We start from the raw sequence: 17,944 nt of genomic DNA on the forward strand, positions 1-17,944 counted from the left end.
AAGTCATATAACTGCAAATGGGACACTTTGACTTCTTTCTTCCTGATTTGGATGTGAGGGAAATCTTTCAGTTCTCAGCTGAGTATCATGTTAGGTGGGGGGTTTGTCACACATCGCCTTTATTACCTTGGGGTATATTACTTCTCTACTCAGTCTGCCAAAAGTTATTATGAAAGGATTTTGCATTCTGTCAAATGCATAGATGATCATGATGTTTCTTTCACTACATTAATGTGATTTCATTTCATTAATGTGATGAAAAATCATGTATTGATTTGTGTATGTTGAACCATCCTTGCAACCCAGGGAAAAATCCCATCTAGCCCTGGTATATAATTTATGTGTTCTTGAATTTGGTTTGCTAATACTTTGTTGAGAATTTTTATGTCTATGTTTATCAGGAATAGTGGTTTATAGTTCCTTTTTTTGTGGTTATTGTTTTTAGGGAGAGAGCACACATGCCACTGAATAGTGGGTGGACTAGGAAGGAGAGGGAGAGACTCTTAAGCAGACTCTGTGCCCAGTGTCTGCATGGGGCTCAGTCTCATAGCCCTGAGATCATGACCTGAGCTGAAATCAAGAGTTGGATGTTTAACTGATTGAGCCACCCAGACACCCCTTTTTTGTTGCATTCTTACCTGGCTTTGGTGCCAGGATAATGCTGGCCTGTTAAGCTGAGTTTGGAAGTATTCCCTATACCTCCCATTTTTGGAAGAGTTTGAGAAAGACTGGTATTAGTTCTTTGACTGTTTATTGGAACTTGCCGATGAAGCCCTCTGGTCCTGGGTTATTTTTTGTACTGGGAGCTTTAAATTACTGATTCAATCTCTTGCTCATTACTGTCTTTTCACATTTTTTTGTGTGTGTTTGATTTGGTCTTGATGGGTTGTTTCTAGAAATTTTTCCGTTTCTTCTACGTTATCTAATTTTGGGTATAGAGTTATTCAGTAGTCTCTTATGATCCTGTGTATTTTGTAGTACCACTTGTATGGTCTTTTTCATTTATAATTTTATGTCTTTGTCTAAGTCTGGCTAATAAAATTTTGTCAGTTTTATCTCTTTGATGAACCAGCATTTAGTTTCATGGGCAGTTTTTTTCTGAAATAGGATTTTTATTTTTTCTGCTTTGATTTTCTTTCCTTCCTTCTGCTTCCTGTAAACTTGTTCTTTTTATATTTCCTAGAGGTGTACAGTTAGGTTGAGAACTTTGTAATTTCTTAAGATAACGCATTTCATGCTATAAACTTGACTCTTGACTGCTTTGCTTTTACCCATAAGATTTGATGGGTCATATTCCCTTTTTCATTTGTTTTAATTTCCCTTTTTTATTTTTTGACTTACTGTTTAGAAGTGTGTTATTTAGTTCCCATGTACTAGATTCTTCTAGCTTCCTCTTGCTGATGTCTAATTTATACGATTGTGATCAGATCAGAAAAGAGAGTTGGTATACTTTCAGTCTTAGTTTGCTGAAATTTGTTTTGTGCCCTGTCATAGGATCTGCCCTGGGAAAATGCTCATATGCCCTTGAGAAAAGTGTGTATTATACTGTTCTTGGATGGAATAGTACTATATATATGACTGCTAAATCATTTTGTTTTGGAAGATGTTTTGGTTCAATTCCAATATTTCCTTTTTGATTTTCTGACTGCATGATTAATTTATCGAGTAGTATTAAAGTTCCCTATTAATGTATTGCTCATTTCTCCATTTAAATCTGGTGAAATTTTTTTAATCATGGTGCTCTGATGCTGCATGTGTGTATATTTTTGAACATTCTCTTTTCTTGACATCTTTGTTACTTTATCATTATGTAATGACTTCTTTATCACACTTGCTAGTGTTTTTGGCTTGACATGTATTTTTTTCTGGCATAAGTATGGCTACACCCACTTTTTTTGGTATCCACCTGCATGGAATATCCTCTTGTATTTCTATACTTGAGTCTGTGTATGTCTTGAAAGCTGAAGTGAATTTCCTGTAGAGTGGAGTTGGGTCCTTTTTTTTTTTCATCAGTCACTCTGACCTTTGGTGGAATCCATCCATTCATAATTACTTATACTACCATCTTATTGTTTGCCTTCTAGTCTTGTATCTCCTGTGTTTCCTTACCCTATTTTCTACCTTTGTAAAGTGGATTTCCATGGTGATTTGTTCAGTCTCCCCTTTTTTAGGTTTCATCACTAGATTTTTGCTTTGTGGTTACCAGGTGGCTTACATAAACCATCTCATAGGTAAAGTACTCTTAGGGGAAGATGTTTTTAAGAAATAGTTCAGGCATGTTCTATAACATCCTTGATTAATTACACTGTTCTACCACATAATCACTTGTTCTTTTCTTAAAGATGATGAAAACAAAATAACTTTTGAAACAATAACTTGCAAAGGTTACTATAGTTGACCCTTGAACAATGTGAGGGTTACAGGTGCCAGTCCACCGTGCAGTCAAAAATCTGCGTAACTTTACTCCCTAAAAATTTAACAGCTATGGGCGCCTGAGTGGCTCAGTGGGTTAAGCTGCTGCCTTTGGCTCAGGTCATGATCTCAGGGTCCTGGGATCGAGTCCCGCATCGGGCTCTCTGCTCAGCAAGGAGCCTCCTTCCCTCTCTCTCTCTCTCTCTGCCTGCCTCTCCATCTACTTGTGATCTCTCTGTCAAATAAATAAATAAAAAATCTTTAAAAAAAAAATTTAACAGCTAATAGTTTACTATTGAGGAGAAGCCTTACTGATAACAGATTGATTAACCCCTATTTTGTGTATTATATGCTGTATTCTTACAATTAAAAATAAAGAAAATGTAATCATCAAGAGAAAATGCATATACAGTACTGTATTTATGAGAAGAAAATCCACGTATAAGCAGATGTGTGCGGTTCAGACCCATGTTGTTCAAGAGTCAACCGTATGTTTAACTTTGTAAAATTAATGAACTCTTTTTCAAAGTGCTTGTACCATTTTACATTTCTACTAGCAGTGTGCCAAAGTCCCAAGTTCCTTGACATTTAAGGGAATTTTCAGTTACTTTGTTTTTCTGCCCCACAACTGGGGTGTTTGTTTTTGTTTTATTAACACTTTGGTGATGAAGTTATGAATTGTTAAAAGAGCCAAAAAACGTCTTTACAGATGGACAGGATGGAAGTCTAAAGTCAAAACATGACATGAAAAGCAAGATTATAGAATACTCTGGCATCATGAATTATCAGAAAACAAGAGTTTTACCCTCAGACTTTCAGTAACACTTTAAATGGCTAGCCACTTGGCTGGGACCTCACTATAACACTTCTGTCAGAGTCCCTGCTGCTGCTTGAATTGTAAAGGCTGCAATAGAAATGTGTTTCTTTACTTCTGTCCAGGCTGAATGAGGGTCTTCTTTGTTTTCAATATCAAACATAGCATCATAGATCCCAGGAAATGATTCTCCAGCATATTTGTTGTGGCTACTTGGAGCAAAGATGATGTGCCTAATAGAAGAAAACAGATGGTAGGCTGAGCTAGAGTATACATACATTACACTTTATATGCTTTTTTATTCATTCCCTTTTAGCAGACCACATCTTAAGAATACTGTGTGTCTCCTCCTGGCATTCACTTTTTTTATTCCAAAATGACCTATAAGTGATTTACGATACTTATGTGACAGTATAACTTTAAGCAAAGAAATCTGACTATGCATTCACTGCATTTGTCCTTTACTGGAGAATTAGAAAGGGAGAGCATAGCAAAAAATGTATATAGATAGATATAAGGTTTGTACAAACCTGGTTTGAATCCTTGAACTGACATCTAATAGTCCTGTGGCTTTTCACCTTGGTTAAGTTCTTAGATATTCTGTTCTTTTTGATGCAGCTGTAAATGGAATTATCTTTTTGTTCCTCTTCTTGATAGGCCATTATTAGTGAATAGAAATAAAATCAGTTTCTGTATATTGATTTTGTATCTTCACCTTACACTGAATGTAATTTGTTCATTCTAACAGTTTTTTGGTGAATTCCTTAGGTTTGTCGCTACATAATGTCACCTGCAAATAACAATGGTTTTACTTCTTCCAATATGGATGGTTTTTTTCTTGCCTAATTGCTCTGGTTAGGACTACCCATACTGTGTTGAAAAGAAGGGGCAAGAAGCAGCATCTTGGTCTTGTTCCTCATCTTAGAGGAAAAGCTTTCAGCCTTTTACCATTAAATACGATATTAACTGTAGGCTTGTCTTATGTGCCCTTTATTATATTGAGTTACATTTCTTCTACATAATTTTGTTGAGTTTTAATAAAGTGTATGTTGAATTGTGTCAAACGCTTTTTCTGCATCTGTTAAAGACTTTTTTGTCCTTCATCTTGTTAATGTAGTATAGAACATTTATTTGTGGATATTGAACCGTCTTTGTATAAACCGTCTTTGAATAAATCCCATTTGTGGTACATGATCTTTTTAATATATTGTTGAATTCGGTTTGCTAAGTTTTATAGAGGATTTTTTTTTTTTTTATGTTCATCATATTGGGTGGTAATTTTCTTTTGCATCCTTATTTGATTTTCCTATGAGGGTAATGCTGGCCTTTTAAAATGCGTTTGGAAGTGTTCCCTCTTTTTTTTTTTTGGAAGAATTTGAAAAGAATTGGTATTGATTATTTTTTCAGTGTTTTGTAGAATTCATCAGTGAAGCCACCTGGTCCTGGACTTTTGTTTGTTGAGAGGTTTATGATTACTAATTCAGTTTCCTCACTAATAACTGGTCTATTCACATTTTCTGTTTGATTAATAAGTTCTGGAAGGCTGTATGTTTCTAGAAGTTTGTCCATATCTATTACATTATCCAATTTGCAGACAGATGATTGTTGATAGTAGTCTCTTATTTATTCCCATAGTATTAGTTACAGTGTCTCCTCTCTTTATTTGAGCCCATTCTCTTCTTGGTGAATCCAGTGAATAGTTTATAAATTTCATCTTTTCAGACAGTCAGCTTTTCGTCTTAGTGAACTTTTTTTTTTTTTTGGCTTTTTAATTTGTTTCCTTGATTTTCTCTTTGTTATTTCCTTCTCCTACTGACTTTGGGCTTTACTTGTCATTCTTCTACTTCCTTGAGATGTTAGGTTGATTAAGAGTTTTGCTTTTTTCTGAGGTATAGGGTATTCATTGCTGGTGAATGTCAATCTTAGAACTGCTTTTGTTGCATCCCATAAATTTTGCCATGTTGTACTTCCATTTTCATTTTTCTCAAGGTATCTTCTTTGTCTTTTGATTTCATTAACCTGTTAGCTGTTTGGTAAGTAGAATGTTAATGTCCACCTGTTTGTGAGTATTCCACTTTCCTTCTTGTAATTGATTTCTAGTTTCATACCCCTGTGGTCAAAAGAGATGCTGGATTCTTAAATTAATTAAGTCTTGTTTTTTTGGCATAACATATGACCCATCCCAGAGAATATTCCACATGCACTTGCAAGAATGTGCATTCTGCTTTTGGATGGAACGTTCTGTATATATCTTTTCATTTCATATGGTCTAATGCGTCATTTAAGGCTCATGTCTCCATAGTAATTATTTTGTTTGGAAGCTAGCCATTGATATGTGGTATTAAAGTCTCCTCCTATTCCTCCTATTGTACTGCTGTTTCTCTTTTGGTCTCGATTTATGTGTTCAGGTGCTTTTATGATGGTTAATGATGATTTATTTACAAATGCATCCTCTTGTTTGACCCTTTTATTGTGTAATTTCCTTCTTTGTCTTTTATTACAGTCTTCATTTTAAAGTATTTTGTCTGATATTAGTATAGCTATCTCTGCTTTCTGTGGCTTCCACTTGCATTTGATATCTTTGTGCTTTCATATTTAGTTTCTGTGGGTCTTTACATTTGAAGTGAGTCTCTTCTAGGCATGATATAGACAGGTCTTGTTTTGTTGTTGTTGTTAACATTTAGCCACCCTGTCTTTTCGTTGGAGCAGATTCCATTTACATTCAAAATAATCAGTATTATGTACATATTATTGTGTCAGTTGTTTTCTTGCTGTTTTGTAGTTCCTCCTTGTTCCTTACTTTCCTCCTCTTGCCCTTTGTGGTTTGATGGTACGTATGCTTAAGTTTTTATCTTTTCTTGTATCTAATACAGGCTTACCTCATTTTATTGTACTTGAAAGATACATTTTTGTTGGTTTTTTTTTAAATTGAAGGTTTATGGCAAACCTGCATCTAGCAGTTCTTTTGACACCATTTTTCCAACTACAATTACAGTTACTCTTGTAATATTTCAAACTTTTATTATATATATTTTATTGGAATACATTTGACAATACGGTGTTACTAGTTTGGGGTATATACATTTTACGTACAGTTTTACATTTATGTACAGTTACATACATTAAGAAATGCTCGCTGCAGTAACTAGTTACCATCTGTCACCAAAGTTATTACAGTATTATTGACTATATTCCCTGTGGTGTACCTTTCATCCTCGTGGCTTATTTATAACTGCGAATCTGAACCACTTAACCCCCTATTTTGCCCACCCTCCTGCCACCTTCCCCTCTAGCAACCACCATTTCTTTTCTTAGTTCATTTGTTTTGAAGTGAAATTGGATGGTATTTGTCTTTCTCTGACTTGTTTCAGTTAGCATAATACCCTCTTAGTTGGGTGCCATGTTGTAGATGGCAAGATTTCATTCTTTTTTAGGGTTAATGTTCCATTGTATGTGTACCACATTATTGTTATTAGTGGACATTTAGTTTGCATCCTTATGTTGGCAGTTGTAAATAACACTTCGGTAAAATAAGGATGCATGTATTTGTATTTAATTAAATACATATTTATACATTTAGTGTTTTCAGGCTTTTTTGGGTAAAAACCCAGCAGTGTGATTACTGGATTATGTAGAGTTCATTTTTAATTTCTTAAGGAACCTCCATACTGTTTTCTCTGGTGGCTGCAGCAGTTTACATTCCCACTAACAGTGCATGAGAGTTCCCTTTTCTCCACATTGTCACCGACACTTGGCTTTTTGATGCTAACCTTTCTTACAGTTGTGAGGTGGTGATACCTCAGTTTTCATTTGCATTTCCCTAATGATTAGTTATGGGGACCACATTTTTCATATTTCTTGGCCATGTGTACTCTTTGGAAAGATACATATTCAGGTTCTCTGCCCATTTTTTTAATCGATTATTGGGGGCTTTTTGTATCTCAGATATGAACCCATTATATTAGATCTATCATTTGCAATTATCTCCTCCCATTTAGTAGGTTGCTTGTCATTTTGTTGGTTTCCTCGGCTGCACAAAAGTTTTTAGTTTGATATTCTACCAAAAGTTTATTTTTGCTTTTGTTTTCCCTGCCCAAGGAGGCCTATCCAGAAAAACTTTGCCACGGCCAGTGTATAAGAGATTGCTGCCTATGTTGCTGGTTTTTTTGTTTTTGGTGGAGTGTTATGCTTTTAGCTCTCACATTTATTTAGGCATTTAGTCCATTTTGAGTTGCTTTTTGTTTGACGTAGGGAAGTGGTTCATTGCATTTGTATGTTGCTGTCCAGTTTTCCCAGCACCATTTATTGAAGAGACTCCACTGCAGTCTTGCCTTTTTTGTATGTTATTAATTGTATAAGCATGGGTTTATTTTTGGGTTCTCTGTTCCATTCCATTAATCTCTGGGTCAGTTTTTCTGCCTGTATCATACTGATTACTGTAACTTTGTAGTATATCTTGAAATCTGGGATTGTATATACCTCCAGCTTTGCTCTTTGACAAGAATTGCTTCAGCTATCTGGGATGTTTTTTATGATACAAACCTGAGTATTATTTACTCTGATTTTGTGGGAAATGCTGTTGGTATTTCAACAGGGATGGCATTTGTTTTTATTGTGTTCCATTTTAGAACTATCTAGTACTTTTCAGAGTACAGATCTTTCACCTCTCGTTAAATTTATTCACAGGTATTTTATACTTTTTGATACAATTGTAAAGGAGTTTGCTTAATTTCTCTTTCTGCTACTTTATTAGTAGTCTATAGCAGTGTAATAGACTTCTGTGCATTGTGTTTGTACTGAATTCATTCGTTCTCATTTTTTGGTGTTTTTAGGTTTTCTGTATTACCATGTCATCTGCAAATAGTGACAGTTTCATTTCTTCCTTACGAATGTGAATGCCTTTTATTTATTTTTCCTGTCTTTTGCAGCTAGAACTTCCAAGACTATGTTGAATAAAAGTAGTAAGAGTAGGCATCCTTGTCTTGTTCCTAATGTTACAGGAAAAGCTTTCAGTATTTCACCATGAGTATTAGGGTACAAGGTAGGTCTTACATGGCCTAGCTCTAAACTCACTTTACGTTCTGATAATTTTTATCATGAACAGATGTTGTATTTTGTCAAATGGTTTTTCTGCATCTATATTAATTTGGTCATAGGATTTTTACCTTTTATTTTGTTGATGTCATACACTACATTGATTTGTGAATACTCAAAGAGTCGTATCCCTGAAATAAGTCAACTTGAGGATAGTGAATGATCTTTTTAATATATTAAATTCACTTTGCTGTTTTGTGGAAGATTTTTGCATCGCTCTTCTTCAGGGATACTGGCCTTAATTTTTGTAATTATATTTTAATTGCTGCAGTCTTATAAAACTATAACAGATGAAGAGTTGCTGTTTATGGATAAGCAAAAGTTGTTACTTTAGATGGAATCTACACCTGGTGAAGATGCTGTGAAGGTAGAACAGTGGCTTCAAGAGTGGCAGCAAAGGGTTTTGAGTATTACATAAAGCCTTGCTGCTGCTTTTTAATTAAGTTTGAGAGAATTGACTCCCAATATTGAAATAACTTGTACTGTGGGTAAAAGTCTATCAAACAGCATCACAAACTACAGAGAAATCTTATAAATAGAATAGTCAGTTGATGTGGCAGTCTTCATGGTTGTATTCTTTAAAGAAATTGCCACAGCCACTCTAATCACCAGCCATGAACATCAAGGCAAGACCCTCCACCAGCAAGATTGCAACTAGCTGAAAGCTCAAATGATGGTTAGCATTTGGGGCAATAAATTAAAATTAAGGTATGTACTTTTTTTTTTTTTTTTAGTAATGGTTTGCACACTTAGTAGACTACAATATAGTATAAACATAGCTTTTGTATGCACTAGAAAATCAGGAATTTCATGTGACTTGCTTTATTGCAAATATCTGTGAGCTACCTTGCAGTATATCAGAGGTAAGCCTCTAGGTAGCTTTTGGTCTGTGGCTATTGTGAGCCTTACATACACTAATGTAACAATTTAAAGTGGACTTTCATGAATAGTACAATTTAACTTTGAAGGCATTCTAAAGCTCTCCCTTCTTACTCTTATATCAACCCTATCACCACGTTTTGTTTTCTGTGTCACATTTTATTTCCTCTTAATTCTCTGCATCCCTTATTATTGCAGTTATGCTTACTTTTATAACTCTTGCATTAACCTTCATACTATTTAATATATTACCTTTACTATAATCTGTATCAGTAAAATTTTCACTCTACTATTTTCTTGTTACTAATTAGCACCTTTTCTTTGCAAGCTTTTAAAGAACTTCCTTTACCATTTCATATGACTAGTGGTGATGAATCCCTTTAGCTTTAGTTAGTCTGGAACACTCTTTCTCCTTCAATCCTGAATGACAATGCTGCAGAATACAATATTCCTGGAAGTTTTTTTGTTTTTAGTTTTAGTTTTTTCTTCAGCACTTTGACTATATCAGGCCAGTCCTATCAGGCCTGCAAAGTTTCCTCTGAAAAATCTAAATATCTTATGGGGATTCTTTTGTACATAACAAGTAATTCTCTTGGTGCTTTTAAAATTCCCTGTCCTTGACATTTTAATTATAATGTGTTTTAGTGTGGGTCTCTTTTGGTTCCCTGGATCTGGATGTTGGTTTCCTTCTCTAGGTTAGGGCAGGTTCTAGCCCACTTCTCTCCCTACACTAGGAATGATGTTTTCTATATGTTCCTTAAGCTTTTGGTGTTTTGTTTTGTTTTTTCTCCCTTGCTCTGTTTGGGTGAAAGCCAGTGCCCCGTCTCTGAGTTCAGTGATACTTTCTTCTGCTTCATCTCTTCTGCTGTAAACCCCTCTAAGTGTATCCTTCAGTTTTAGGACTTCTCTTTGGTACTTTTCCTTTTCACCTTCTCACTGTGTTCATCCATTCTTCCACGTTTGGTTAGCATCTCTATGGCCGTACTTTGAACTCTTTATCAGGTAGATTACTTATCTCTGTTTCATTAAGCTATTTTTCCGTGGTTTTACCTTTCATTGGTATATTCCTGTTGAATTTTTTTTTTAAACTTTGTGTTAGTTTCTATGCCGTAGATCAAACAGTTACCTCTCCCAGTGTTGAAGTAGATGAACCTTTCATCTAACCTTGCTCTGTCTCCATTTGTTTCTCAAATTTTGTGTTGTTCCAACAGCCTCTTTTTAATAACTCCTCTTGGTAGTTGAGGGTGTGCCAAGACTTGTCACTGTCCCCTTGATTATTTCAGACCTTAAATTCTTGGTGATTAAAAGCTGCTGCCTGAGGGTTTGGTTTCCACAGTATGCAAATATGTACCACCTTATAGGACTGCAAGCAATCTGGGGTGGCCACCAGCGCTACATGATAGGGAGGTGTCCCTCAGACACAGTAGTAAAAACTGGGGCTCCAACTGAGTACATAAGTTGCTTTCTGGAATATAGAAGCAAGCTGCAATACGAAAGAGCACAAAGGTGGTACTGCCCCCACCTACATGGCCTGAGAGCATTGCTATAGGCTTCTAGAAGAGGGCTCGATGGAAGGCCTGCCCTGCAGCAGGCTGAAGCTCCAGGGTAAGTAAATATGCTTATGTTTCAGTCTGCTCTCTGGAACAGGAAGAGTGAGAACACGAAAAATAGCACCTGCCCTCCAATGTCCCTGGGAAGCTTTATAGTTAATGCTTAGACGTGTGTTCAAGTGGAAGCCTGCCCCTCAGGCTGTAGCCATGATGATAAACTTAGACCTCCGTCACTTGGAAGACTGAGCTGCTTGGGTCTGTTGCCTCTTGCTGTCTTAAGACCTCTTGCTCCATTGGTTTCAGTCTTATGGGACCTTGCTGGGCCCCAGAGCCAATGGACAGGTGTGCCCTGGCAGCAGTGGCAAAAACCAATGCCCAACAAAAGTATAACCTCCTTTTTGAGATAGACCATCGAACTGGGGCAGGTCAGAGGGAGAGTGTAAAGACTCTTGCCATAGGCCCTAGATCTTCTTCTTAGGCCAAACCTCCTGTACCAGCAAATAGTTGTTTTTCTTAGAAGAAACTCTTCCAAGAACAGTCTCCAGTTGTTATAGTCTCATGGGACCCAGGAATGTAAGTAAGCCCCATGGGTTCCAGAGCCACACAATTAAAGGGCATCCCTGGCCAGCAGCTGTAAACACTAAGTACAAGACACAAGTAAAAAAGCTGCCTTCCAGGAGATACTGGTGCTCTGGAGTTCAGCAGAACAACACAAAGATGACACCCACCAGCCTCTTCCAGGTGATGCATTAAGACTACCAAATGAATCTTCCACATGAGGTCTGCTTTTCAGAGGGCTGCTTCTGTATTGGCCCTGTGGCAGGTGAGTCCATGCAAGCTCTTTTAAGAGCTGTTGGTCTGTTCACTGTAGCCCTTTGGGTAGTTGGTGCCCCGTAGCCAGATATTTTAGAGACTAACCTCGGGTGCAAGTCTTAAAAGTTGGTGTACCCTGTTTGAGGTATGAACTGTTCTCCTCAAGGGAGAAATTCTGGATTTATAAATTCCCTCCTAATTGTGGGTTGTGTACCTGGAGATGGGTTTATGGCATGATTAGTTCTCGGACTCTCCTACTACTGTCTTTGGTATGGCCTTTTTCTTGTTTGATATGAAGCAGTGGCTCAGCTAGTCTTCTGGTCTTTTTGAGAGGAAACTGTTACATATATAGTTACAGCTTCAGTGTGTCCCTGGGTTGAGGGGAGTTCAGGGTCTTCCTACATTGCCATCTGGTACTGCCCTCGCTTTAGAATATAGCCTTAATATTCAGTTAATAATTCCTATAAGTTTTTAAAATATAGTGCAGTCTTTTTGGAGGACAGTGTAGCAGTTACTTAGATAGAATGTGTTTACTTTTTGACCCTGAAATCCGCATACTGATTATATAGATATAAAGACAAATGCTCAAAAGGGCACAAGAACATACTATGGCAGTACTTTTACTAAAAGTAAATGAGGGGAAAACGAATTAAAGAGTCAACAGAGACTCAAAAATTATACATACATGCCAAACCAATACTATATACCAGATAAGAGAGAGCTAAAACTGTATATACTGGCATGGAAAGTTCTCTAAGATAAATTGTTATGAAAAAAGAGCAAGATGCAAAATGTATGGTCCCATTAATTTAGATACAGATGAATAAATATATATATACACATGTATATAAAACAATTTTCTTTAAAGAGAATAACAAATGCCTGGGTGTGGGTTACAGTAGGAAATGCTGAAGGACCATGGTCCCTTTTTCTCCTACAAGCTTCTATAGAGTCTGCATTCATTTTGAGAAAAAGGTGTTTTGCTTATGAATAATAGACTAATACAGGCAAGAGGGGGTTAACATGTAGATTTGCTTTCAGCTTTTTGACAGGTACATACTTAACCAATGGCTGTTTTATTTGTATCAATAATGAATTATTACTGTTTATAACTTTATTAAAATAGCTACTTACTGAGTACATTCCTCTCTGAGCTAAATCTGCCACATGCCTGAAATCTATAAGTCTATGGGATGAAAGCAGTTACACTCTCCTCTCCTTTTATAGCTGAGGAACCTGAAATTTAGGTAAATCTTTTGCCCAGGTTGCTGAGTATGAGCCAGAGCTGGGCTCTGAAAGCGTGTGCTTAAAATTAAAGGTTAATACTAGTTAACTAATATTTATAAGAAAGCTAACATGCAGAACTATGTCTGGCACATGGTATCTGATGATAAGTCGCCTCACAAATTTTCACCGAGGACCTGCAGTTTAAGAGGTACCTAGAAAAATAAGACTGTCCAAACACACCGCCAAGACAGTGAAAGAAAGCACAGAGGTACAGATACAAAAAGAGGATATTGCTTCAGCAGAATATGGCAGTCATCTTCAAAAAACTATAATGTTCTATGGAAATAGACCTAGATTTATCCTATTTGATTTTGAAGAGCTGAACAGGGTCAGATGGAGGAAGATTACAGAGAAAAAGGTCTTTCTGAGGGAAACTAACATTAGACCTTTCTTAAAATGAGATGGCCTTCCTCATGAGGGTAGGAAGCTTCCTATGGACTGGAAGATTCAGAGGCTAAATAGCTACTTACCTCAGATGCTATAGGAAAGATTAATGTAGAAGTTTGAATTACAGAAGCTCTAAGATTCCCTCTAAATTCTATAGCTTTTAGATTTTCTTAGAGTTATTTTTCATCTACCGTTTATCATTTACATCTGCAGCAAACAAATAAACATGAAGTTTTCTGATACTACAACTTATACTACTATACATAATCTTACCCATGTTCCTCATAGCATACATATTCGCCTTCCATTCATCTGACGGCAAGAGTTTAAAGCATGCTGGTTTTGGTCACAGAAAAGTAGCTAATGTCCTTGAGTCAAACACCTGTTGCTTCCTTACCTATAGAACCGCCTCCCTGGTAAACCAAGGGGATCGATGAATGCCCTCTCCAGGAGCATCAGTTGGTCGTTCATGATTCTCAGTGCAATGGGACTGGGAAAACAAGAAATAAGTAGCTATAACCCTTACCATGGAACTGTATTTTAAAATAATACAGGATAAGGCATGGAAAAATGAATTTCTAAAACCAATAGGCTTTTAAGAAAATGCAGATTAATGATAATGCCTCATATGTAAACCATAGATGACAACAGAGATATCTTTCTAATATTCACAGTAAGAAAGACCTATTGGTAGTGGTTCATTTGTTTTTCAAGATCACCAAAAGAATAGAAAGACATTTTTAATTCTTTTTAGGAGGAGAGCCCGGCCTCCTGCAGAGGCAGGTTGGGTGTGCTATTAAGTTCCTGGTAAGCCATTTAGTGCCACTGAATAAACACTGAACAACAACAAATGAGGGGAAGTTGTTTCATTCTACAAGAAGGATGGGAAGTATTGCATGCCAGGACTCCCCTTTCACACTTGGAATTTGCCAGCTCTCTTTCTGGGGTGCTACATAAGTTCTCTGGGCTTTCCTACAATCCAAGGGGTTTTTCATTATATTTCAAGCAAGTGATTAAGTGAAATGCAACAATTGTATCAATAAAAACAATTCTGCATTAGGACAGGGAAGTATTGGGATCATAGTGAAATTCATACTACAAATGCACTTAAGCCTGTGGAACTGTGAATTCCCAGCTCTCCTCCTTGGCCCTTGTCGTGGGGATGAGTTTTTGTCTACTATTTAGAGTAAGGCTTCTCAAACTTCAGTGTGAATAAAAACCATTCTGGAGCGTCTTATTAAAGTATGGAATTCGAATTGAGTGGGTCTTAGAATGAGAGTATCAAACGAACAGGCTCCTAGGTAATGCTGATGCTGCTGATTCACAGACCTCAAGAGCAGTGAGGTAGAGCCGAGTGTAAGTGTACACGACTCATTCTAGTAACCAGATCAGTTTTCAGAATGATGGGGAGCTTGACATTTGAAACTTACTTATTAAGATTAACTTGTGTAAGTCTTCTATGAAAATCCGAAGCAGCATCTGAGAAGTTCTTCACAGCAGAAAATAAAGGATCTTTTAAAAATACAAAAGTGGAAGTTCAGTTAGTAAGTGCTGCTTATTTCACATGTTCACTTTCCTGCTGTCCCCATTCCAGGCTGATATGAGTGAATAGATAGGCAAACAGTGTTGCGCCTTCCTGCAAATCCATGGAAATTATCAGAAAATATTATAACAAAGAAACAGTGTATATATATATATATATTTTATATAAAAGTATATAAAAATTATATACATATATAAAATAGAAAATGACTAAATTGTTTCTTCAGGAAATAACTTCCAGGAGTCTAGGACATAACTAATTCTTTTAACTCCCAATTTACCAGAAATGAATCATTCATGTATGTACTCATTCAGTACATACTATTGGTACATCTGTATGCTAGATACTAGATACAGCTATAGATGAGTTAGGTTTTTGCAATATTATAGACTAAATCCCTCTTTGTAAGAAGTGCATTTAAGATCTTGTTTAAAGTATGCCTGTGAGCTGACGTATGTGGACACAGAAATAGGGTCAGGTTTTTTTTTTCTGGTCAGGCTTTTCTCTAGTTTACAAAGATTCTAAGTAAAGTGAGAAGGTTCTTAGTGTACTTTTTATTACAATTACCTTATTTATCATTTTGCATCTTTTCTAAACTGAACATAAATTATTGCTATCCTCCTTTCATTAATCTGTGAAGCAGGGGAGACAATATTCATTTTACAGATAGAGTACTTACTGTTCAGGACACAAGCTATTAGGTCTTCAATATAAAGAATAAGAATCTTTCTTTGTCCTAGATTTCCTTTAAGCTCTAATTAGTATAGTTGTTTCTAAAACCATGTACCAAATAATAATAGGTACTATGGAAGCTACAGAAAAATATTGAAGGAATTTTAAATTTCCAGTGAACCACAGTAGTCCATGTGGATAAGAAATAAATTGTGTCCCTGGTATTTAGTAATAGGGGTGAGTGATAACTTTGGCGTAAACAATTTCGGGAGACTGGTAGGAAGACAGTGTGCTGGAATGGTAGAAGGAAGTAAGGAACTGGAGACCAGGAGTGCAGATTATATATCCATCCCATCCATCATTCCTTCATTAAAACATTTTTTGAGTGCCTGTTTTTGCCTGGTACTAAATGGTGAATTTTGATTGGGAAAGGAGTAGGGCATATTAGGTAGGAGATAGAAGATTATCAATGTTTAATCCGGATGGAGTGTCACAAATGAGTTGGAGAGTTTGACAATATGGGAGGCGGGGGGAAGGCTGGGTATTAAGAGATAGATGAGGTTAATCAACCTGTGTAAAGAGAGTCCTTCCATTTTAACTGTGTGCCCTCTCGGTTGGATACCAACTTCAACTGATAAAAAGTAATTCACTAAAAAAAATCAGGGCATCTAGGACAAGAACTGGATGCTGGATAGCCAAAGAACTATGAATGTCCATCTTATGACTGCAGTTTCATTTTTTTTTAAGATTTTATTTATTTATTTGACAGATCACAAGTAGGCAGAGAAGCAGGCAGAGAGAGGGAGAAGCAGGCTCCCCGCCGAGCAGAGATTCCCCGATGCGGGGCTCAATCCCAGGACCCTGGGATCATGACCTGAGCTGAAGGCAGAGGCTTTAACCCACTGAGCCACCCAGGTGCCCCTCATTTTTTTTTTATTTGCCCCTTCATTACAGAGGTTCTCCAATCACTGATATAAACACAATTTCCTAAATTTTCTTTGCATCATCTTTCTCTAGAACTTAGTACCTACTGCTCATCATAACTTTGAAGGTGACGAATTTGGATATAGTAATATTCAAAAGCCACTACTGACTACTCTGTACTTACTCTCTGTATTCCTGTAGTACTCTCTGTATACTCCTATAACAACTTGTCCCCGGCCTTCTGGTCTTCTTCATGTGAAATTCTGTGCTCTTTGAGGGCAATGATTATTTTTCACACATCCTTCTATCTCCCAGGAATTAACACAGAACTTACAGATGGTAGACACTGAATACAAATTTGATAATTTTGGTGTATACTAAGAACATGTACTCCCAGATTAAAATGGTTACAATAAAACCCTACTGGTAGATAACATTGTTTCTATATATTAACTAGGTCAGTCACCCACAGTTGTCTTGGAAACACGTTATATTCTTTACTGTTTCACTCCTAAGAAAGTTGACACACACATAGGGGCCAAGTATCTTTCCCAGCATCATACAGTGATTAAACATTAAAGCCAGGATTTGAATTGCATAACTACTTCCAGACCCAGTTCATCCCTGCTTTGTAAGGGGTACATAGTATAAAATAGCAACCACAAAATGGCTACATAAATATGAAACAATGCTTAAAACCATGTAAAAGAAATCCTGAATGTAGACAAATAATATGCAATAATAATGATACTTAATATGTAGTGGAATAGGTTTTCTCATCTTTGTATTGTATTGTTCTTTTAACGGAAAAAAATTTTTAAAGACAGCAACATCGGGAAAATATTTATAAACCAATGTCTGTAGCATTAACTTAGCAATATGGATTCATCCTATAAGTATCAGATGAAATTACATTCTTTAAAAGTGCTTGGGTTTTTTTCTAGAGGTAAGAATTAAGTGATGCAGGTATATATTCTAGGATCAAAGAGTGTACAGTGATGACAAGAGGAGATGGTCTTAAAGTTCTGACTTAAAGATTATAAAATACCCAGCCATTCTTACCAAATGATATTCCGTGGTCTCTCAGTTGTTGGTCATGTTTCTTAGATAAATTGTAGATACTTGATGCATACTTTTTCAAAGCTTTTGCATAGTCTTCAATATTGAAAGGAATGATTTCAGAGTCTGCAAGCTCATAAACCAGTGCTCCTCGTAACTGAGCCACAGAAAGCTGTTTTTTAAATGTGGGATCATAAAAATTCTCTACTAATTCAAACGTCTCATAAATCGTGTGGTATACCGGGTAGCTGCTGTATTTATCTGTTTTCTGGAAGGGGTGGGGGGGAAGGAGGAGGAAAAAAACAGGTACTAAATACAAACATTAAATATTCAAATTACAGGATTGGTATAATAAAAATGATTGCAGGAAAAATACAATCATGTGGCACCCTGAGTTTTATCACAATGAAGCAGAATAAACTTAATATCTAACTAAAACACTATCATGTTTTACCAGTTTAAAATTTCACTGTTGTTTTATAATTCATGTAATCTTCATTCAAAATACTT

General features: G+C 36.4%; 1 protein-coding gene across 5 annotated transcripts in view; it reads right to left on the reverse strand.

Moving 5' to 3' along the window:
- Positions 1–3,124: 3,124 nt before the first annotated feature.
- Positions 3,125–17,944, reverse strand: part of LOC116864962 (N-acetylated-alpha-linked acidic dipeptidase 2) — a 51,547-nt gene continuing 36,727 nt past the window's right edge. For 4 of the 5 annotated variants that reach the window (XM_032852832.1, XM_032852831.1, XM_032852834.1 and 1 more), the window contains 4 exons: positions 17,438–17,702; positions 14,667–14,748; positions 13,634–13,726; positions 3,125–3,459 (listed from right to left, as the gene is read on the reverse strand). In XM_032852832.1, the coding sequence (XP_032708723.1) occupies positions 3,270–3,459; positions 13,634–13,726; positions 14,667–14,748; positions 17,438–17,702 (630 nt within the window). In that variant the 3' untranslated portion in view covers positions 3,125–3,269. Of the gene's footprint in view, positions 3,460–13,633; positions 13,727–14,666; positions 14,749–14,799; positions 14,903–17,437; positions 17,703–17,944 lie in introns of those variants that run through there. The other variant, XM_032852833.1, reaches the window with a different exon arrangement.

The sequence above is a fragment of the Lontra canadensis genome, unplaced genomic scaffold (assembly GCF_010015895.1).
Source record: "Lontra canadensis isolate GAN:19392208 unplaced genomic scaffold, GSC_riverotter_1.0 scaffold7, whole genome shotgun sequence".
Taxonomy (NCBI): Eukaryota; Metazoa; Chordata; class Mammalia; order Carnivora; family Mustelidae; genus Lontra; species Lontra canadensis.